The 24629-nt window shown below is 45.2% G+C and overlaps 1 protein-coding gene across 5 annotated transcripts in view; it reads right to left on the bottom strand.

The window, feature by feature from the left end:
* The window catches only part of arhgap12b (Rho GTPase activating protein 12b), an 88211-nt gene that overhangs the window by 62345 nt on the left and 1237 nt on the right, over nt 1–24629 (bottom strand). For all 5 annotated transcript variants that reach the window (XM_084033801.1, XM_084033802.1, XM_084033803.1 and 2 more), the window contains exon 2: nt 13345–14114. In XM_084033801.1, the coding sequence (XP_083889927.1) occupies nt 13345–14022 (678 nt within the window). In that variant the 5' untranslated portion in view covers nt 14023–14114. The remainder of the gene's footprint in view (nt 1–13344; nt 14115–24629) is intronic.

The following is a 24629-nucleotide window of genomic DNA, read 5'->3' as shown; positions in this document are numbered from 1 at the left end:
ACTCTGAACAGTCTGCCCCGGTTGACCGTCACACCGGGAGCCCTGTTGGAAGGGAGTGGAGTCCACAGGCCCAGGAAGTGGCGAGGTCACGGTGAGAGGTGCTGCCATAATATAACAGGTTGCATCGCGTCACTACGGGGAGATGTGCTCGCTGGGGAGAGGCTCCTCCAACACAGTGGCCAGTGTGAAAGGTGAAACAATATATATAGAGTTAAACTGTGGCTGAACAGTTTTCCTTTGTATCAAGCAGCAAAATAAGTTGACGTTTGACTTAAATTTGCCGACATCGCACATCCTGCAAAGTGACATCACAATGTCGATGCTTAAAGAATACATGATGCAGCCCTAATGAATAACCTCCCTGTCAGGGAACCAACTGTATGGCACACACCGGGGTCAGGACCACCAGCACAAAGCTAGTAGGCACATTGTTCAACAAGATGAGAAATGCTGGAACATGCTGGTGTGGATGAACAGGAGTCTGTGGGGGGACGGAGGGGGTTTAACCCAGGAATGTACTGTACACAGCCTCTTAATCCAGATATGTAAGAAGATTGCATGTGTGTGTGTGTCTCGGGGTCAGAGCAGTTAGTCCGGGCTCGGCCTAACCTGTAAGCCCCTCTGTCTCACAGTTGCTGGTGCATGAAGCTTACCCAGTGGAGCCTATTACACTTTTTAGATGATTATGGCACTGTGGCCTGTTCCATCCGTGTGGTTTAATCCACACATTGTTTTTGTCTGTTTATTGGAAAATAAACAGCCATGCATTTGTTTCCCGTACGTATTATGCACAGGCTTATTGACTGAAGCACCCAAACAGCAGCTTCTCATACAGATAACAGAACAGGGAAGTCTGCAGCACTCAGACATCTGACCTTTGTCATGACTAGAGCTGCAGCGAGGAATCCCTTTCGTTTCTGAAGTCACACTGCACTGCTGGCTTATTAAAAGGTATGAATGAGAAAAAGTGATGAATGGAGAGGCGGTCAGATAATAATGTGCAATAACAACAAGGAAGTGCAAAGTAATGTAAACAAGCATTAATGAGGTGCATGTCTGAGCAGATGGTTAGCAGCGCTGGGCGTCAAATGAGCTCAACTATGTGGTGCCTCTTCGCCGTTGAAACATTAGCAGGATGGATTTAGTCTATGGAACCTCCCCGAGTGGTAAACAATCACTGCCTGCTCCCCAGCCGAGACTAAACAAAGAGAAACTGCAGGAGAAGCCACTCCGGTTTAGCCGATTATATGAAAGCATGGTTTAATTGTGTTGCATTCACACTTGTTCTTATAGACTCACTTATTATGTTTCTTATATAAAAATAGGTGTGATAATCTCAGACGAGCCATGAGTTTAAAAGAAATCATTTTAAGAATGTTCTTATTGATAAAGCTGTGACTTTGACACCATTTCATTCACATTGAAACAACTCTGCTCTCGTTTGTTTAAATTGGTAAACTGTGTGTAACGGATGTAAAAACAAGGCAAAACTAAAACACTATGTCAACAGAGGCACAAGGCTGGAAGCCAGCGCTGACCCTCAAACTCCCAAACACAAGTTTGTTTAACTTCCATTCAGGCAAGCTAATGCTGACCTGACCAAGGGCTATGACACGGAAAACAAGATGTCCTGCTTTAAATGGTGGGAGAGGAGAAACCAAGAGGGCTGCCGGTAAACAGTTACCTGATTTCATTCAGAGCACATTATAATACTGCCCCTCTACCACATTACACCATAGTTGTTTCTCTTTCATTAGAACATGTTTTCTTCATTTAACAAGATCAAAGAAATGTAGCCTCCCCACCCATCCTACATACCATCCATCCATCCCAGACAGGTAACCAGTCTATCACAGGGAGACATGTAGAGACAGACAGGTAACCAGTCTATCACAGGGAGACATGTAGAGACAGACAGGTAACCAGTCTATCACAGGGAGACATGTAGAGACAGACAGGTAACCAGTCTATCACAGGGAGACATGTAACCAGTCTATCACAGGGAGACATGTAGACAGACATGTAACTCTATAAAGAGGCAATGAAAGCAGCCACCGGAGCATGACGGGACACCATCCGTTAGCGCTAGCACATCCATCCCACTAACTGACGGGGAGCACCTCTCTGCCAATCACACACAAGGCCACTGAAAGCCTGCCGGCCTTGGAAGAGAGGACACTGATCAGCCTCCCAGTGTCTTTTATCTGGGAGCTATTTGTGGCCCGCTTTGAGGAAATGCACAGAGACATGGACTGTTATCCCCAAAAGGCAGAGCTTGGTTGGCGGACTCCCTGCTGAGCCCAAAGCTCATCCGAGAGCAATTATAGCAGGCGTAGTGCTGCTGCGGTGTTAAAAATTGGATTTGTGTTTGGGTACAGAGCTGTAGAGCTGGCAGAAGGATCCAGACTGATCCACAGTGGTTCAGAGGGAACTCTCTCTGAATCCCCTTTGTTTTTCACTGTGGTATCTCTGTTCAGCCACAGCTGCTAGTGGAAGGTTCGCGGGACAAACCACAGAGTTTCTGGAAAGTCAATTCAGCTGTAAATATCCCAGGGCTGTGACAGGACTGCACCCTTGACTACTGGTGAGCAAATAACCTAGACAACCCAAAGAGATGATAAACAGTGGAACAGACTCCACTGATCAATAAACTGAGCAGCATGAGGTCTTCAACAGAGTGAAGACCTCGGTACCTCCAGTGCTGCTGGACGATGCTGACGGACCGTTTCTTATCTCCCTTTCACAGGAAACCACCTCTGGCCAGATCAGCGACAGCAGCGGCATATGACGAGCCATGGGACGATGATCCTCGCTAAAGTAATTGGGATTCACGATATTATCCCGATAATTATCAAAATACATTTAAAGCGCTTAAAAATGGCACTCAAACATACTGGAATCACCTTAGATTGAGTTGAGAAACAAATCGTTTTATTAGATATGGCACGAACAAATTAGCACTTAAATAGGATCATCATAAATCATAATGTCATGACAGTGAGGTAGACAGCTGTCTCAAGTCACTCATGTTGCATTGTATTATATTTACTTCCCTTTAATGGAAATTCATCACGGTCAACTCATTGTGGAAGTGGAAGTTTTCAGTCTAGTTTTAAAAGTGGTCGGAGTTGGGGCATGAAGTCTCATGCAACAGCCTCAGTCACGTTACAGGTGAGAGAAGACATTCAGAAGATTTGCTGCATCTTTCAAATGTCAGAACCCGGCGAAACACCGGCGTGGGTGAAAACAAGGGAGGGAGGGAAATAATCACAAAGCCAGGCCCTGCAGGAGAGCGGCGGCGCTGAACTCTGGCGCTCTGCTGACTATGATCCTGAGGTGGATTGGGAGGTAATAGGAGAAATCAGAAGCAGGGCGCACCACACAAAAACAAAAAACGCAGCATAACGGGGCCAAAAACGCTTCCAAACCGGAAAGTGATATCTCAATGACTCCACCAGCATCATGCTAACAGACACATACATCCAACAGAGACTTCTCTGGTGGAGACGCTAACAGGGAAAGAGGTCCACAGACTGGATGGCTGTCCTCAGAGTGTTGGTGTAAACATAGCTTGACCTGTCCTCTCCTCCTAAGCAGGAGACTGCTGGGGGGGAATGACTAGCAGCTGTTTCAAAGGCTCTGAACCAACATCAGTTATGTAACTATGCACCGAGAGCACCATCACTTGTATGCAGACACAGACCTCTTGGGGGGGGGGGGGGGGGGGGGGGGTCATGTTACTTGCTAAATAAATCCAACACTAGAACGCCTACAAGTGCCCTGATGCTGTACACACACACACACACACACACACACACACACACACACACACACACACACACACACACACACACACACACACACACACACACACACACACACACACACACACACACACACACACACCTGAATGTTTCAGGTGGAAATGTCACGGAGGAAGCTGCCCTGCTGTTAGAAAGGAATCACGCCACCTGGAAGTAAAACAAGGTCCCTGTGGTCACCCTCGGGTGAGAGGGGAGCAGAGGGAAATGAACCACTGCTATCAAAAGGTCCTTACCTTCTCTGGGAACATGGTGTCCCAGTGCACTGGGCTTCGGCAGTGACAGGGGGGGGGCAGGGGTATGCAAATTAAATCGATGATGTATCCCCTAGGGTTGTAAACGATAAACCGATGCGACCGGATATTCGGTTCAACAAGTGAGAGATACGGCTGCATCGGTAGCAGCCTCCTCAATCGATACGAATTATCAATGAATTCCTAGATGAATCGGTTATAGAGTCATGGATCGGGTATCGCAAGACTTTGAAGCGGTTGGCGGCACCATATCTATGGGCGGCATTACACCAGCGTCTCTAAAACAACGCGAGAGCTGAAGCTGCCCATGAAACGCCGTAGCTGGCTAGCTGGTGTATGAGTAAACAAGGGACAACACGGAACATGGAGGAGGTGGAGGTGGAGAGGCGGGCGCAGCACAGGTAGGCGGCTGCGACGCTGCCGTGTGACCGCAGGCACTCCGCGACCGAGAGAGAGAGACGGACGGCTTTGAATGTCAATCGCTTGTGTCTCAACTTGCGCCACAAGAGGCGGCCGCAGCACGGGTAGCGTCCACGACACTGTCCTGTGACCGAGTTTTTTTTTGGTCCATGTCTAAAAATAAATACATTGACATGTGATTTTGTTGTTCTGTTTTTATATTTTTTTTGCCAGTTCCATACAGCCACAATGTTTGGGGATATGTGGTATTTTACATATTTGCTTTCATAGAATCGGCTTCTTTATTTTATAAAATATCTACAACAAATATTAACCGCAGAATCGAATCGTATCGTTCTTACACTGTATGGAATCGATTCGAATCGGTCTGTAATTAAAGGATATCGTTTTTGAATTGAATCGTAACCTGTGTATCTAGATGCATATCGAACCGTTTATCACAAAGAGATGTGCAACCCTAGTATCCCCGTGGTCCGCTCTGGGAGTGAATGCCGTGCTGCTTCACGGGCTGCACGCATTCACTTCATCCCGACACGATTTTATATGGCTCATCAAACAATATCCTCCATAAGCTTCAGTGTGTTCAAAACTCTTCTGCTGCCCGTATGCTCATTTCCACGGGTTTCTGCCCTCGGGACTCCTCATGCACGAGGACGCGTGTGCACAGGTGGTTACGCTCATTCCCACCAATGGTGTCACACTATTCCACGACTAAACAGGTGGCAGCAAGATGCCAAGATATGCAGCAATGAAAAAGGCAGTGAACATTTGTGAGAGCTCAAGGATACACACAATGTGTATTGGTGAGTAACAAGAAAACTCCACAGGGCACCTTCAATGTGCACAAGCTGCTCGTTCATCACAGCGAGTCCACTGAATTCAACTGCATTCATACACAAGTTTGTTTTGGTCCAAACTTAAACTTGAACCAGAGTTGTTTCCATCCCAGATTCAGAAACGCCTCCGAGACCGGCTAAAATGCAGGAGTGGGCATCTGTGAGGGCACGAGTCCATACACGGATCCAACATCACATTCATTCATCAGCTGCTCAGGAACAACAGCAACACATGTGCTACCTGCTACTACACATCTGTGGTTAAACACTAATCTTTCCTTTCCTGATGTAACATTGTGAACAACAAATTACTGTTGAAATCGGCAGGAGGAGAGCTAGTTAATAGAGGTTGCACTGAGTTACATTGTGATGTGTTCAGGGGCTATTCATTCAAATCTGTATTCGGCAAAGGTAAATTACAAAGTTATGATGTGTTCAAAGTAGGGCTGCAGGTATTGAATCTTTTTGTAATCAAGGATGAAAAATTAACATTGTATATAGTTCCCACACTGTTAATTTCTTAACACATTCAGTCAATGACTATAAACAAAATAAATGTGTTTTTCTTTATTTAAATCTCAACACAAACAAGAAACCAAATAAATAAACTTAAAATGCTCGTCTTTGGTGATATTATAATCATTATATTATAGTATATATTATAAACCTTTATAAACCTTAATGTTAAATGTTATTATCACGTCTGACTCCTCACTGCTCCGGTTTGTGGCTGCCTGACGCTGAGACCCTGTGGGGAGGAGGGGGGGCTGCTCGGCCCACAATGCAATTGTCCCGGTACCGGTTGCGTTTCTGGTGCTTTTTAACGATTCTGAACGACGACACTCCTACCGGACCGCCCGGTTCGTGGCACCGGCTCGGACGGTGGCGGGTGAGACAGGACCGGTGTCTTAAAACTAGAATGCAAGTAAAGTGTTTTTATCTGGCTCACCTATAGCCAACACTTCATGGAAAGAATTAAAAGGTTAAATCCTGCACCTTACACAACAGACACGATTCTCTGTAACCCCCGAGGCTCGCTGCCGTCTTGAAGGCTCAGCCCCTCGGATATTGTGGGCTTAATCCTCTTGTTGTGTCACAGAGGCGTGGATCAGGACGGATGTGGGGAAGACAAAAAATAAAATGGTGTTCACAGGTTGGACCAGGAGCTCTGACGTGCTGAGAGCACATCTGACAACATGATGTAGACAGGTGAGGAGAGGAGACTACGAGGCTGACAGCAGAAGAAGAGACTGAGCGAGAGGGAACAGTGGACGAGAAACTCAAAGGCCAGACAGAGGAAGAGACGTGGAGAGAAGGCCGGCAGGCAGAGCAGCAGAGCGCCACGCTCTCATGGCAACACCGCCGGCATAGTTGGCTCAAGTTTGATATGAAATTACAGAAAGGTCCAGTGCTTCGCTTTTGAGTGGAAAGCAGGCCTTCATTGATTTAGCTGGCCTGTTGCCTCACTGTATGTGAGTGTAGGCACTGAGGCAGGAATGTCAAGTATGCACTGGAAAACAAGCAGGGGCCTCCTTTTCAGCCGCTCCGGGAGTAAGACTCTCAGAACAGCTCCAGATTACAGGGCACGACCGACGGGACGAGGTTGCACTTTACAGCACTCGTATTTGGTGGTATTTACTAGGTCGTTATGTAATAGGAGCACCCAACTTCTCGTACTTACTTCAAAAGACTCCAGCATATTTGGAAATTGGCTGTAAAGAGACCTCTGCAGCAAATTTAAGACTCCGTGGGCAACGAATCCATTTAGCACAACGTGTAATTAGCAGGTTATTGTGGCGTTGGGATGTTGAAAACAGGAGGTTGTTTCTCTACTGTAAACTGAACCATGCCGTCCTTTATAAGAACAACACACACATTCTCCGTCACGTGGGAGAACACTTGCGTCACTGGACAAGAATGATCTAATTCACAGCACTGAAATAGCAGCAGGAAAACGATCAAACCTCTCTCGGAGTGAAAACTTCTTCAAAGTGCCCTTGGGGAGCCCCACCACCCCCACAGAGAATCTATTTCAGTGCTAAGCCCCTGCTGCAGTCGGCCTTTGCCATGTTGCACAAGTGAGGAAATCTAGCAGAAGCCAAACAGCACATGTTGACAGAAACACTGAACAATCCATCTGTGTGACAACATCTCAACATCCACTAGAATGCTCTCCTCCATCTTTAATGGTGGCCTTGTAATGTTGCCGTGGCAGCCATCTGGACGTTCATAAATCTCCACATTCACCCAAACATGAGAACACGTGTGTCTGGCCTCGTGTCCCCGGTCTCTGACATCCCACGGGGCTACAACAGCTCTGTCAAGGCCCAGGGTCCTGCTACTTTGTCCCTGCCTTGCTACCCCCCCCCCCCCCCCCCCCCCCCCCCCCTACCTCCACCTCCTCCTTCAGGCATCGCCAGTGAGCAAAGAGACCACACAGCAGGTTGAAGGCAGAGAGGCTCCGGACTCCACTCAGCTGTTTCCTTTTGCTTTAACACCCTTTGAGAATCCGCCCAGATACATTTACAAGCCAGTTATGTCATTGTGACTGTTGGCATCCTTAAAGCAGAGCAAAACATTTTTAATCGCCTTTTCACCCCTTTAAGATCACATCCAGTAATATTGTGCACGTACTTATAGGGTTGGTATCGTTTGAATTTCAACGATTCTGATTCCGATTCCTTGTTTCAATTCCGGTTCCAAACGATTCTCGATTACGATTCTTTTAAGAGGCAGGGTAAAAAAGTTTAGGATATTTTAAATGAGCTAGCCAACCAACGGTCTTTCTGAATGAAATAGTCTGACCTTCTCCATCAATTTTACGAACTTCACTATGAATTTCTCACAGGGCTGTTTTCAACTACAATATAAATATAAAATCTATGAACTTGAATATAAATATAAATTATGAATACATTTTCACAGGGGTAGACTTTCCTCAAGAGAGCTTTATATTTGAAAACCTCATGAAAACACATTTACAGTGTATGATGCTGCAGGTACTTTAACATGTTACCGTGCTCCCACTGATGGGCTAACCTGGTGCAGAATAAACAATAAGAATCAACTTGTAAAACCTTCCTTTTGTTGCACCGACATCTTCCCCTTTGCCACCAAGGTGAACGGAGTAGGCTCAGCACATCACGGAGTCCAGGAGTCACCAGCCTGGCTAACGTTAGCAATCTCAGGTCGTAAATTGTCTATGAAAAAATACGTGGGCTAATTTGTTAGCTGTCTAAATGTTGGCGCAAGACATTATGTATTGTTTAACTTTCCGGATTCAGACTGCAGCGCAGTCACTGCGGTGCCACGCTGGGGGTCGGAGCCTGACCCTGACCCAGACCCGGAGACAGAGGAAGACGCAGCGGAGGACAGTCGGCGCAGCGCGTCAAAGACGGGGCACACATTTATTTCTACTCCGTGAACTCGGAGGAGGTGCTTTTTTCATGTTCGTCGTGCACCCTTCTATGCATGAAATAATCTTGTCGCAGGTGTTGCATTTTGCTGAGATTTCGTTGTTTTTAGAAAAGTGAAGCCACGTTTTGGACCGCCAACGCACGCTATCATGCTCGACTTGCTTGATTACGCAAACACTTCTTCGTTGGTGTTCAGCGGCTTCTTCTTCTCCGGTCAAGATATCCATCCATCAACCAATCTGAAACTTTCAGCAGCACAGAGCTGGAGAAGGTCATGAGCTAATATTTTATGATGTTATGTCTCGTCTCACGTCACTACACGGGGGATGGAGACTCTGGAAATGCTGGTTCAGCTCCACTTGGGCTGACATTTCTGTGAAACAAGACATGTCATACAGGACGCCGGCTTATTTTAGAGGAGTGACTTTTAATAATATTATTAATATGGAGCGCTGCACTTTGGTACTACGAGCAGTTGACTAACAGATAAATGAAAGACAGGGAGGGCCTATCAGGCGCTGATGCCTTGTTTGGAGTGTGATTGTGTGAGATGGCTTGAAGGTGGGGGGGTGGCGGGCCTCTCAAGGTCTTTCTGATCAGACAGTGAGTGAGCAGCCCGCTGGCTCCACGCTGCAAAGCCACAGACACAAACACATCCAGGGCCACCACATCTTCCCCTCGGTGACACATCTCAGAGAAAGAAAACAACAATCTGGCCTCTCGCTCACTCCCACAGAGCAGCCTCCATCCGCTCATTAAGTCACGGCGCTTTGGAACCAAAAGAGGAGACGTTCTCATCCAAAGGGATGAGTCCCGACTCTCCCGACTTCTTCAGATGTGAGTAAAAGTATCCAGAAATAACCAGACTCAAAATAGCTTTCTTTGCGGCGATTGAGGCTCTGTGTAGTCATGTTTTGCTGTTTTTAATTTTAAAAATAAGCAGCGTCTTAAACTGAAAACCCATAGAGAAACCCAATTTGTTGAAGAGAAAAACAGCCTTTTAAATCAAGTGGTTTGCCACATTCTTTTAAGAAAATAAACACGATCCTGCTGCCAGGTTCTTTAAGTGAGGAAAAGCGGTTTATTTTGCCAATCTCTTAAGAGCTGTGCTTTTAGACAGTAGGGGGGGGGGGGGGGACCACAAACCCAAGCAAAGCTGTTGAGGTGCTGAGGAGGCGGGGGAGTGGAGCGCCGCACTCAAGCCCCGGAGATAAGCAAATTACATACGGAGAGCGAGGAGGTGTTAATCATCACCCCGAGATCAAATCTAATCAATTAAGAGATGGCCAGCTGGCACTCGAGCACAGTCACAGATCCATTCATCCAGCAGCTCCTTCTCTGTGTGCGGGATAGAAGGACCTATACATGTCTGTGGATCTTTACTTCATCTACTTCCTGTGGACGGCCTGTGAACGCCAGGTTAACAGAAGCACCGTGATGACGGCTGAGCTCTGCGTCCTTTTGGGGTTCACACAGGAAGTGCAGCGACCGGCTCGCGATCTTCAGCAAGACTATTTCAGCGTCTGGTCTATTTTCTCTACATGACACAAGCAAATGTGGCAAAAGAATACACTGATAATCTACCATAAACAATATGAATTATATATGATATTATTGATCCAACTGATCAATGATAATATAGTAGTGTATACTCCCTTCTCTCCCTGCTCTTCTCTCAGTGTCAATTCCCCCAATTCTCCTGCCACTAGGGATGGGCGATATGTAACCGTTTACGATATATCGTCAAAAACATTCCCCACGGTAAGAATATGTCATCCCGCGATAAAAACGATAAATTCCCATTGATGATGTATGTAAGTGCGCGACACACTCGCACGTGTGGAATATTGACAACAATGGCGGAAGGCGGAGCAGCTACACCGGGTAGCAAGGAGCTCGTTCCTAAACAAAGCTCCAGCTCCATTATCTGGAACTGGTTTGGTTTTAAAAAGTCTGACGTGGAACAGCAATTTACATCCTCTCTCTCTCTCTCTCTCTCTCTCTCTCATGCTCTCAGCACATAGCGGTTTAAATGAACGACAACAATAAACAATTAAGATAAGCAATTTAAGCTCACGATTCTTGTCCCAATATGGCAGACTTCATTCAGTGATTGAAACAAATATTATTAACATGAATTGAAGTTTTACAGTATAGAACCGACATTCCCTGACCTCAGGCGTCCGCCAATCCGCAAAGCAGACAGTCGCGCCGCTGCTGCGTTATTTTATTTTTCACATATCATTCAAATATTAATTTTAACATTCAAAATTCTGTTTTTATCAACTATTCGAATATATATTTGAATTTAGAATATTTGTTGACAGCCCTAGTTGTGTTTTGCGATATGTTTTTTGTTACAACATTTGTCAATTATATGTCTGAGTGAAGTGTTAGATATGTGAAAACTTGCACTAGTATTTGTGGCATGTTCCAGCCACTGGTCATTTCTACATACATATTTTTTCATCAGTCGTCACTGATTGGATTTCATTTTCAGTGAACTTTTATTTATTTGTCTTGTTTCTTAATTTATCAGATTGTATTTGCAGTTGCACTTCTTGCAGAAGGCAGGATTCTACTGCCTGTGTGCCAAAAAGTTTTAATACATTAATAAATAATAGATTCTGTTGTCACATTTCAGACTTGTTTGTTTGGTACTACTTGAACTTAATTGATGTAGTTTAGTAGCCTTTATTATTATTTTGGTGATAGATTTATAGTAAAAAAGATTAGGCTGGTGTTTATTTATTGTCATTTTTATCGTGACCGTGATAAATACCAGAAATTATCGGGATAAATGTTTTAGTCCATATCGCCCATCCCTACCAGCCACATGATCAAATTTCTAAATTCATCCTATGAAACTATTTATCCATTTATTCATCAACTGTTTCTAAACAGAGAGCGAGTGTGATGAGCAGACAAACACAGACAAGCAGACTGACAGGGTAAAACACGATGACTGACATCCTTGAACCATAGCCTTGATGACACCATCCTTCTTTTTAAAAATGGGGGTTGAGGGATAAAATCCCAACACGCCACCTCATCTGCTGCATGGTTCCTGCTCTACATTGGCCAGCATTAGAGGAAGCGTGGCGGGGGTCCCGTCTGGCCGAGGCCAGTGTGGCCAGCAGAAATGAGAGTGCATGCGAGTCATGCAGCTCTGCCTTCCTTTTCCTCTCCCCGGGTCTCTTACAACCAGGTTTACACTTGCAGCAGATGTTTTACTAAAATGGTTGTGGGACCTTAATTTAAATTTTGTTCTCCTAGCAGGTTATATCTTGTTCACACTGTCCCAACAGCTTATCGAGGTGATCCGTGTCCATTTTTTGGTTTGAAAAGGGCAACAGATCAATCAGATTTCTCAAATATCAGCATCTGCCACAAGAAATGTAGTATCAGTCATTTCTCTCAATCAATTCACCCATACAACTGCAAATGGCCGAGAGTGAAATGTGAGTTTACTTTGGCCCGCGGGATTTGACAAGCGTGAAATTCATTCAAACAGATGGCGAAGGCAGGTAGCAACACAGAAAACCACCCTTTTCTCGCCTGCGACCTGCACGCCGGGCTCTGAAGTTGTAAACTGTGCGATAGCGCACCTCCATTCTCACTTTCCTTTCCATCACACATGGCGTTCACACTCATGCAGCGGTCTCCACGGAGGGACGACTGGGGGCTACAGACTGATCCTCCGCAGATATGACCTACTTTCTATTCAAGCCCGTCTCTTTGTTCACTCCATGGTGGAGGAGGCTGCTGCAGCCCGCCGAACAAAGAACACAAGCAATACTTGCAGCCTTCAAACAAGCTGACCCTGCCTGGATACAGCCGCCCTAAAAATGGCTCCCGCTGTCTGGAAATCTGCTCCTTTTTCTACTTTGTTCAACCTCCGCTGCAGACGAGGGAGGATGAGCCCCAGTTCCTGCAGACTTCCACGCTCCTCCGTTCTGAGTGATGAGACAGATATCACGGAGGTGGGAGGAGGCCTCAGTTATCAATCTATGGACTGCAGGGACAGAGGGTTTGTGTTTCATCAGGACGTTTGGATCCCTGCATAGGGCTTTATACAGATACCAGACCACTTGCAGAGATGATCTGCCTCAAAGCATAGTTTTGGCTGTAATAATACCTGCACACATTCCTGGAGCACAAGGACATCCGCAAGTTTAAAACACATCAGTGACAGCTACAAAGCTATACTTCCAAGCAGTTGTGGTTGGCATTTCCTTGTATTAAATGTACCTGAAGACTCATTACAGTACCCTCCATTTAACATTGAAGCTGTTAACAGACCGTTTATTCTGTAATGACCATAATGCAAAAGCCGCTCTGCACATGCCTGAGGAATTGTGCTTCAAGAGACTCAGAAGCTTTTTTTAAATCAAGATCTGCAACTGTTGCAGTTTCATCCAAATGCAGCAAATGAGTGTTGGAGCGGTGCAGGGCTGATGAATGAATGCAGCTCTGATGGGGACAAGGTTGGTTATCTCGAGGCAGCACCAAAAGGGAAGCAGCAGCAACTTCAACTGATTTTTATACATTATTCTGGAAGGACGCCATTTCTAAGAAGCATAAAGTAGCACCTTACCTGCATGTGTTCTGTTGAGCTGCTGCTCAGCTCGTCTCCAGACTCAGAGTCGTTGTGGAGCTTGTGGAGTCGATCTCCTGGCAGGTTGCTTGACGGGGAGGTCTTGTCACTGTCTGGACTTTGGTTGTGGTTGTTCCCCACTTTGAGTGGAGGCGAGTCTGCCCGCGTCCTCGGCAACGTGGAATTGTTTGCGTGGTGATGGTTGTTGTTGTTGTGAAGAAGCACCAGTTCAGCTACCACCCTGCAGTGATGGGGACTCCCCACGTTCTGGTTAGCATCCTTGGACAGAGCCGGTGGCGTGACCCGGTCAGAGGATGGAGACGGGGTGGAGGAAGGTGACGGACGCCCAAAACTGGACATCTCCGGTTGGGGTCTGTTGAGGTTTTCATTGGATGCCCGGCAAATATCCAAAACGGTTGGCTTGGCCCTCAAGGTGGGCTTCTGGGGGGGCATGAGCGCCCGACGCACCTCCCTGACGTACTGTGCCGGCACATAAAAGGCCTTCATGCCCTCTTCCTTCCTCACCTGCCACCAGTCCTCGTTGGTCTTCTTCACCAGCATGTAGCACTCTCCCTGGCGGATGGCCACCATCTTGTCTTTGGCCTTGTACTCGTAGTCGTACTCCACCTCAATGTAGATCTGGCCCGGGGCGATGGGCAGCCCCTCCCTGTCGGCCATGACTGCTGGAACAAGCACTTGAACTCTGACCTCAGCTGCTCAGCGGCCCAGGCCTGGAGGGCTCCTCATGTCTGACTGGGGGAACTGCTGGACTGCAGGAGATAAGACAAACAAAGGACAGGGGTTCTTTCTGTTAAATGTCAACAGCTGTATTTCTCAAAGGCACAAGACCATCTGCAAGACACATGATCAAACAACCGCCAAACCACAAACATGCTTCCGCTTCATCTCACACACCTCCCAGCCCGGATTACTCACCTGATCACCACAACCACTAAGTGCTGCTGCCATAACACACTCACATTATGACATGATCTACTAGCAGACTGTCGGTGAGGCAAGTAAAGAACGTAAACTGTGATCATCAGCAAACCACAACAGACAGTCAACCCTGATTGCTCTAGTAACCGATACCAGTGCTCAGGATATCCAGCAGTAACCCGATCGCCCTCTGCGGAGCTAAAGCTGATGACAACATGACCCCGAGATCCTGCATGTGATCCACGGACCCCAACGGCTCCCTGGAGCTTACATTCCCCCCCATTAGGGAGGGGACGATGTAGGATTATAGTTGATGATGATAAAAAAAAACACTGATAATCGTAAATATTTCACAGGTGACTTGAAAAAGCGGTCAAGTTCAAGTAAAATAGGCCTTCAGGAATCAGAGACATCGGACTCACACCATGTTGATTTATTCTCTCTCTCTCTCTCTCAATTTTGCAGATTTCCCACTTACAAAGCATGAGGTCTGTATTTCTTTTTTTATCATAGGTACTCTTCAACTGTGGGAGACGGATTCTAAAACAAAAATCAAGAAAATCACATTGTTTGATTTTTAAATAATTAATTTGCATTTTATTGCATGACAAGTATTTCATTACCCACCAACCAGTAAGAATTCCGGCTCACAGACCAGTTAGTTGTTCTTTAAGAAGCCCTCCTGTTCTCCACTCATTACCTGTATTAACTGCACCTGTTTGAACTTGTTACCTGTATAAAAGACATCTGTCCACACACTCAATCAAACAGACTCCAACCTCTCCACACTGGCCAAGACCAGAGAGCTGTGTAAGGACATCAGGGACAAAATATTAGACCTGCACAAGGCTGGGATGAGCTACAGGACAATAGACAAGCAGCTTGGTGAGAAGGCCACAACTGTTGGCGCCATTATTAGAAAATGGAAGAAGTTCAAGACAACGGTCAATCTCCCTCGGTCTGGAGCTCCATGCAAGATCTCACCTTGTGGGGCATCAATGATTACGAGGAAGGTGAGGGATCTGCCCAGAACTCCACGGCAGGACCTGGTCAATGACCTGAAGAGAGCTAGGACCACAGTCTCAAAGAAAACCAGTAGTAACACACAACGCCGTCATGGATTAAAATCCTGCAGCGCATGCAAGGCCCCCCTGCTCAAGCCAGCGCATGTCCAGGCCCGTCTGAAGTTTGCCAATGAACATCTGGATGATCCAGAGGAGGAATGGGAGGTCATGTGGTCTGATTTTGGTCTAAAGACTCATTTATGCTTCCATTTCATGCGTAAATAGAGACATGCGTTATCAACGCTCTAAACGTCACTGCCCTCATGCGTCTTCTACGTTGGAATGGACGTTAAGCAAGACATCCTCTAGAGGGCGTCGTTCACATTAAAAAGTTTTTTATCACAACAACAAACATGGCGACAATGGAGGAGATAACGATCCTGTATCTATTGAGAAGGAGGCAAAATGGCAGGCAGCGTTTCAGTTTTTTTATACTATTCCCCCAACTTTTTTGTGTACAATGCCCAACACTGCCCCCATGATTTCCATTGGAACTGCAATGCTTGGTCCATATCCGTACGCTTCTGCAAGCTTGCAGGATACGGACAGAAATACGGACGAAATGTACGCAGAGAACGGACAGAAAGCTCCGTCCGTATCCGTATCTAACGTAGAGCATAAATGAGCCATAAACTCCAGAAGGATGAGTACAACCCCAAGAACACCATCCCAACCGTGGAGCATGGAGGTGGAAACATCCTTCTTTTGGATGCTTTTCTGCAAATGGGACGGGACGACTGCACCGTATTCAGGAGAGGATGGATGGGGCCATGTATCGCGAGATCTTGGCAAACAACTTCCCTTAGCAAGACCTTTGAAGATGGGTCGTGGCTGGGTCTTCCAGCATGACAACGACACAAAACACACAGCCACACAGGGCAACTAAGGAGTGGCTCCGTAAGAAGCATGTCGAGGTGGCCGAGCCAGTCTCCAGACCTGAACCCAATAAAAAAATCTTTGGAGGGTGCTGAAAGTCCGTATTGCCCAGCGACAGCCCCAAAACCTGAAGGATCTGGAGAAGATCTGTATGGAGGATTGGGCCAAAATCCTGCTGCAGTGTGTGCAAACCTGGTCAAGAACCACAGGAAACATCTGGTCTTTGTAGTTGCAAACAAAAGGTTTCTTTACCAAATATTAAGTTCGGTTTTTCTGATGTATCAAATACTTATGTCATGCAATAAAATGCAAATTAAGTCATACAATGTGATTTTCTGGATTTTTGTTTTAGATTCTGTCTCTCACAGTTGAAGTGTAACTATGATTCTACATGTTTTTTTAAGTCGTAAAACCTGCAAAATCGGCAGTGTATCAAATACTACTTCTCCCCACTGTGTATGTATGTATGTGTATATATATATATATATATATATATATGCATACAGTACAGGACAGCTGGCCATTCCAGCAGGGTTCTCTCTGGGATGAGGCCTGTCATTGATCCGTTTGGTCAGTCTCCCTTCCTCAGTGAACCTAAAAAAATACCGTGGCTCCCACGGCAGAGGAGCTGCTACCGGGTTGGCTCCCCTCGGATCAAGTTCACCCTCATCCTCCCTGAAATAGTAGCAGCCGTGGACTGACATCCTGGAAGTGCAGGCGGTAAAAGCAGGTGCTTATAGTGAGGCATGAGAAAACGCTGCTAAATCTGGGGCCCGTCCTTATGCATAGGAATACAGAGAGAGAGAGAGAGAGAGAGAGAGAGAGAGAGAGAGAGAGAGAGAGAATCAGACTGAACCTAGAACTCACCCAGAATAGATTTACGGTAGTGAGAGCCGTCTGGGCTCATGAGAGATGGGCTGCATGTTCACGCACGCGCACACACACACACACACACACACACACACACACACACACACACACACACACACACACACACACACACACACACACACACACACACACACACACACACACACACACACACACACACACACACACACACACACACACACACACACACAGTCTCTCAGGGAATCAGTTTCATTAGTGCATCAGACACATGGATACAAGTGGACGTTGTCATGGTGACATCACCCGCTGGCATTTTGACCATCGCCATCTTGGATTTTTTTGGCCCTTTTTGCAACCAAAGAAACAAAATGACCATATTTTAGGGATGTTGAAATGAAATTCAGGAATCAAATATAATTCAAATAGAAAAAATAAAATAAAAATCTGAACATACTATTCAAATGTGTGTCTTTAGTTTGTTTTTTTTATTAAAAAAATCTTGGCTTCTAAATGTTCACAATATTTTCAGCTGTCAAGGGGCACCCGTCAGGGCTGCCCAATCAGTCCATTGTTATTCTCCCCATATTATCCACGCCCTGAGGAGTTTTGGCGCTTTTTCTGGGTGCAAACTGAACTTCAGTAAAAGCGAATGTTACCCTGTTAACGACTTGGCTCTTCAAATACAGTGCTCTACCGTTCAAAATTTCTAAAAATGGCTTTAAATATTTAGGTATTAATATCACAAGGGACATACAAAGCCTTCACCAAGAAAACTTCTGCCCGCTATTTGAGAAAGTCAAATTAGACCTAAAGAAATGGAAACCACTTCATCTGAAAGTGAATTGTATAAAAATGAATGTACTCCCCAAGTTTCTTTATCTGTTTCAATGTATCCCAATTTATCTTCCTAAATCTTTCTTTAAATCTATTGATAAGGCTTTGACTTAATTTATATGGGACGGGAAAAAGCCTAGAATTCGGTTAGAACTGTTACAGAGGCCTAAAAACCAAGGTGGCTTAGCTCTTCCAAATTTTTGTCATTATTATTGGGCCTCAAATGTTCAAAAAATAATGTATTGGCTCCATACTCCATACTCGCAGACTGGTGTCAATTTGAAGCTGCATCTTGCATCTCCACCTCTCTTAGAGCCCTGGTCACCTCCAGCCTACTGCTCTCTTTCTTACAATACACTTCCAATCCTACTGTCATGAACACCCTCAAAATATGGGCTCAACTTAGACGGACCTTTGGGTTTAAAAACCTTCTCCATCTAAGTCCTTTACACAATAATCACCTTTTTCCCCCAGCCAGGTCAGACTCTGAATTTACTCTGTGGCAGAGACGAGGCATTCGCCTTTTTTTTTCTTCTTTTTTTTCTTTTTCATTTAATTAACTATTTATCTATTTTATTTTATTTTATTTTAATTTATTTTTTCTGGACTGGTGTCCCAACATGTTCGTTGGGAGGGGAGGGGGGGGTTGTTATATTATATAAACAGGAGCATGGTGTTCCTTCTGTATGTTTATCTATAATACTGTTGATGCTCAATAAAAAGAAATAAAAAAAAATAAAAAATCTTGGCTTCTTCAGCTTGGCCTTCCCGCATGAATGGATGCTTTTGACACATGAAGTCATGAACAACAGTTTTCTGAATCACAATCTCACCATTAGAAACAGCCGAGTGGTGTGCACATGGAAATAACACACACACACGGAGATAACACACACACACACACACAGAGATAACACACACACACAGATAACACACACATGGAGATAACACACACACACACACACACACAGAGATAACACACACACACAGATAACACACACATGGAAATAACACACACACACGGAGATAACACACACACACACACACACACACACACACAGAGATAACACACACACACAGATAACACACACATGGAGATAACACACACACACGGAGATAACACACACACACAGAGATAACACACACACACAGATAACACACACATGGAGATAACACACACACACACACACACAGAGATAACACACACACACAGATAACACACACATGGAGATAACACACACACACACACACACACAGAGAGATAACACACACACACACACACACACACACAGAGATAACACACACACACACACACACAGAGATAACACACACAAACATGGAGATAACACACACACGGAGATAACACACACATGGAGATAACACACACACATGGAGATAACACACACACACACACAGAGATAACACACACACACACACACACACACACACAGAGATAACACACACACACACAGAGATAACACACACCCACAGAGATAACACACACACACACAGAGATAACACACACACACATGGAGATAACACACACACGGAGATAACACACACATGGAGATAACACACACACATGGAGATAACACACACACACACGGAGATAACACACACACACACACACACACAGAGATAACACACACACACACAGATAACACACACATGGAGATAACACACACACACACACACACACAGAGATAACACACACACACACACACACACACACAGAGATAACACACACACACAGATAACACACACATGGAGATAAAACACACACACAGATAACACACACATGGAGATAACACACACACACACACACACAGAGAGATAACACACACACACACACAGAGATAACACACACACACACAGAGATAACACACACACACACAGAGATAACACACACAAACATGGAGATAACACACACACGGAGATAACACACACATGGAGATAACACACACACATGGAGATAACACACACACATGGAGATAACACACACACACGGAGATAACGCACACACACGGAGATAACGCACACACGGAGATAAAACACACACACACAAAGAGAGAGATAACACACACACACACAGAGATAACACGCACACACACAGAGATAACACACACACGGAGATAACACACACACACACACACAGAGATAACACACACACACACAGAGATAACACACATGGAGATAACACACACACACACATGGAGATAACACACACACGGAGATAACACACACACACGGAGATAACACACACACACACGGAGATAACACACACACACGGAGATAACACACACACATGGAGATAACACACACACACACATGGAGATAACACACACACGGAGATAACACACACACACGGAGATAACACACACACACGGAGATAACACACACACGGAGATAACACACACACACACGGAGATAACACACACACGGAGATAACACACACACACGGAGATAACACACACACGGAGATAACACACATGGAGATAACACACACACAGAGAGATAACACACACACACGGAGATAACACGCACACACGGAGATAACACACACATGGAGATAACACACACACACGGAGATAACGCACACACACGGAGATAACGCACACACACGGAGATAACACACACACGGAGATAACGCACACACACGGAGATAACGCACACACACGGAGATAACACACACACGGAGATAACGCACACACACGGAGATAACACAAACATGGAGATAACACACACACACATATAACACACACACATGGAGATAACACACACACATGGAGATAACACACACACACGGAGATAACACAAACATGGAGATAACACACACACACACAGAGATAACAAACACACATGGAGATAACACACACACACGGAGATAACACACACACATGGAGATAACGCACACACGGAGATAACACACACACATGGAGATAACACACACACATGGAGATAACACACACACACACGGAGATAACACAAACATGGAGATAACACAAACATGGAGATAACACACACACACACAGAGATAACACACACACACGGAGATAACACACACACACGGAGATAACACACACACATGGAGATAACACACACACACAGATAACACACACACAGAAAGATAACACACACACGGAGATAACACACACACACACGGAGATAACGCACACACGGAGATAACACACACACACACGGAGATAACGCACACACGGAGATAAAACACACACACACACAGAGAGATAACACACACACACACACAAACACACAGAGATAACACGCACACACACACACACACACACAGAGATAACACACACACGGAGATAACACACACACACACACGGAGATAACACACACACAGAGATAACACACACAAACACAGAGATAACACACACACACACACACACACACACAGATAACACACACACACACACGGAGATAACACACACACACAGAGAGATAACACACACACAGAGAGAACACACACACACGGAGATAACACACACAGAGATAACACACACACACACAGAGATAACACACACACACACACACACACACAGATAACACACACACACTGAGATAACACAAATGGAGATAACACACACACACACACACACACAGATAACACACACACAAACAGATAACACACACACACCCGGCAGCAATCGGTGAAATGAAATTATTAATTATTACTTATCTAGAAAGCCGTCAGCTGTTGGTGAATAACATATTTAATGGTAATGTTTTTGGAACGCCCTCTAGTGGACAGGAAGTAAAAAAAAACACATTGCCGATAATGGCATTATTGACGTATAAGCCTGTGTAATTAGGGATGCACGATAATTATCGGACCGATAATTATCGGCCCGATAATAGGAATTATGACGTCAACCCGATAAATCCGATACAATTATTAATACCTCCGATAATCCGAAGATAGGATGTTTGTGTTAAAACAGCGGGTGGATTGGGATGAGGGACGTTAGTTTTTTTCTAGGCGCCTCCCGTTTAGCATGTGATGTGGTTACTGTGGTATCACAGGTTTCGGAGGAGGGAGTTAATCCACAAATCGAGCGCTCCCTTCTCATGCCTGGCTGTGACGTAGGGCTGCGAGCGAGTGGAGGAGGAAGACTAGTAAACAAACACGCATGGCGTCTGTACTGTGGGACTACTTCAAAGTTTCTGAGGAAACTGAATCGTTTGCCATTTGTAACAAATGCAATGCAGAAGTTCCAAGAGGAGGGAAAAAGGCATCGAGCTTTAATACATCCAACCTTAAAAGTCACCTCGCACATCACCATCGCTACGACGGTGTGTTAAAAGCGTATGAAGACGCCGGCGCCGCTAAAGAAGCAGCGAGCCCGTAGCTTAGCGTTTTGATGCACGGGTGAAGTAGCGGTCCTTGTACCTCGGGTCCAATATAGTTGAGAGATAATACAGTGGCTTTTCCTCGATGTCACCAAAACGCGTTTCCACTGCTTTTAACGGGGTTTCCTTTGATGTTTTCACTCCGTGGTCTGTTGGTAACGTTTGTTTTAGCAGTCGCGTCAGCGCTTGAATGGAGGGGATCACATCCGCAGTAGTGGCTGTTGCTTTGCTGATATTTCTGCCTATTACCGTAGTTTACATTTCTGTGTGGATCAGGACCAACAGTTTAATGTAGCAGCACTTGTGTGTGCATATCCCATGCTGCTCAGGGAAAGTTGTCATTGACTGACTGACTCACTTACATATTTATTTGAAAAAAATAAATATTGTCATTTTATTGAAGAGTCAAAACTGTTCTTGGCTTTCTTTTGTTCATAGTAATAATTATCATGTCACTGTGATACATCTGGTTAGGTGTTTGGTAAAAGGCAAAGCTATGCTAAATCTACCTAAGCTTAGTCATTAGTGTTTTTGACCTGAATTTGATCTGAATATACATTCAAAAACGAATAACAATATTATCGGTTATCGGTATCGGTCCCGAGGAGCAGAAAGTTATCGATATCGGTATCGGCTTCAAAAAATCAATATCGTGCATCCCTATGTGTAATGTAGTTAATATTAATAGGTTGAATTTGAGCATATTGAAAAAAAATATGGAATGAAATTGGAATAGTATATTAGAGGAAGATTGACAGCTGTGATCTGATGAACACAAGCAGCAGAGCAGCACCCTTACTGGATCTGGATCCATGTGGATTCTGGTGCTGATAAAGTTAGCTTCATGATTCAAGGTCAACTCATCTTGGTAGCTGATTGCATTGTAGCGCAGTAGTGACCCGCTCCTTATGGTCCACCAACCGTCTGGTACATTTCAGCTGTGCAACAGTGAGGGGTGCGGTAGTTAGGGCTCATGAAATACGTTTCACTTTTTACAGATTCCATTTTATTTTTTCCCAAATCCATGTTTTCTGTTTTAATTTTTCTAACTGTTTTGCAATTGTATAGCTTGTCATTCAGAGTCCATACACATACGTGCAATCATATATGGAGGAGTCACAATATACCACCCACTTATATAGAGAGAGAGAGAGAGAGAGAGACAGAGAGAGAGAAACAGACGCTGGATGAAGCGGTGTGCCGGTAATTGCACTAAAACACAGTAGAGACTCGACTACGTGTTTTTCCCTTTTTCAGCTTAGGCGCGCTGACAAACACTTATAATGTTGGAGAAAACAAAGATTTTTATAAATTGTATCCAGAGTTTGACAAATTCCACGTAACTTCGCGTTTTACAGTTGATTCCATTTCCATCGTCAGATTCTGCGATTCCGTCCACGTTTTCTGCATCGTGGAAATCAGAGGGCCCTAAGTAGTGTCCCAGCGGTTCTTTTACTATCAAGTCCTCCACATAGAAGTACCTTGATAGTGAGTGGGGAGGAGAAAATGCAATCGGACTTCTTTTTTGCAACCAGAGGATCGCCAGTAGAGAGAATGCAAGTTTAAGGCACTTCTGCATTGGCTTCACTTCTCAGAAGTGGAGGTTTCCGCCTGATTAGAAACCTTGACCTACAGGTGAAAGTGTCGCCAGAGACGTAGTCAGGTGTCTGGCAGGGCTTGGAGTCAAACCCACGATACCAGCAGGTCCATCACGCCGCTGCACAGTGACCTCCGAGCACATCGCAGAGTGTGTTCCTGGTGTGTGTTGCATCCAAAGATAAAAGGATAACAAGTAATACGTGACGTGCCAGAGTATGTCACGCTGTTAGTTTGTGCAAAGATAACTTAATCTGCAGCGACTGTCCTCTTCACACCATTAGCATCTCGAGTCGGAGACACTTATCCAAAAGATAACGGCTCCCAAATACCCGTCCCCAGGAAAACCAAAACCACTCCCCACTGCGTCGAAGAGCCGATTACTTAACAAGCAAGTACTCTGAAATGAAAAAGGCAGAATATGATGAACCCCGGAGGAACTTACAAAGCTGACATGCCCACAAGTGAGTCGCAATGACAAAAGTTTACTGTTAACCATAAATTAAAACGGGCTCCTCAGGCACAATACAGCAGAAATTTGCAGCGCCACTACCCCCCGCCCCCCCTTCCCTTAACGGCTGTGGTGTCTCCAGTTCTGGCAGAGGACACAAGAGAGTAAATTCTGGTGCAACAGAATGGCCTTCACCGCACGCCGTCAGAGTGAAGGGAAGTCTGGCCGGCCAACTTGTTGCTCTGTGGAGATTCAAAGGACGGCTGGTGTTTAGAAACAGGCTCAGCGCTGCATGAACAAGG

Source organism: Eutrigla gurnardus, assembly GCF_963514095.1.
Source record: "Eutrigla gurnardus genome assembly, chromosome: 18".
Taxonomy (NCBI): Eukaryota; Metazoa; Chordata; class Actinopteri; order Perciformes; family Triglidae; genus Eutrigla; species Eutrigla gurnardus.
The sequence above is the reverse complement of the archived record's forward strand: the minus strand, read 5'-3'. Positions and strand labels throughout refer to the sequence as shown.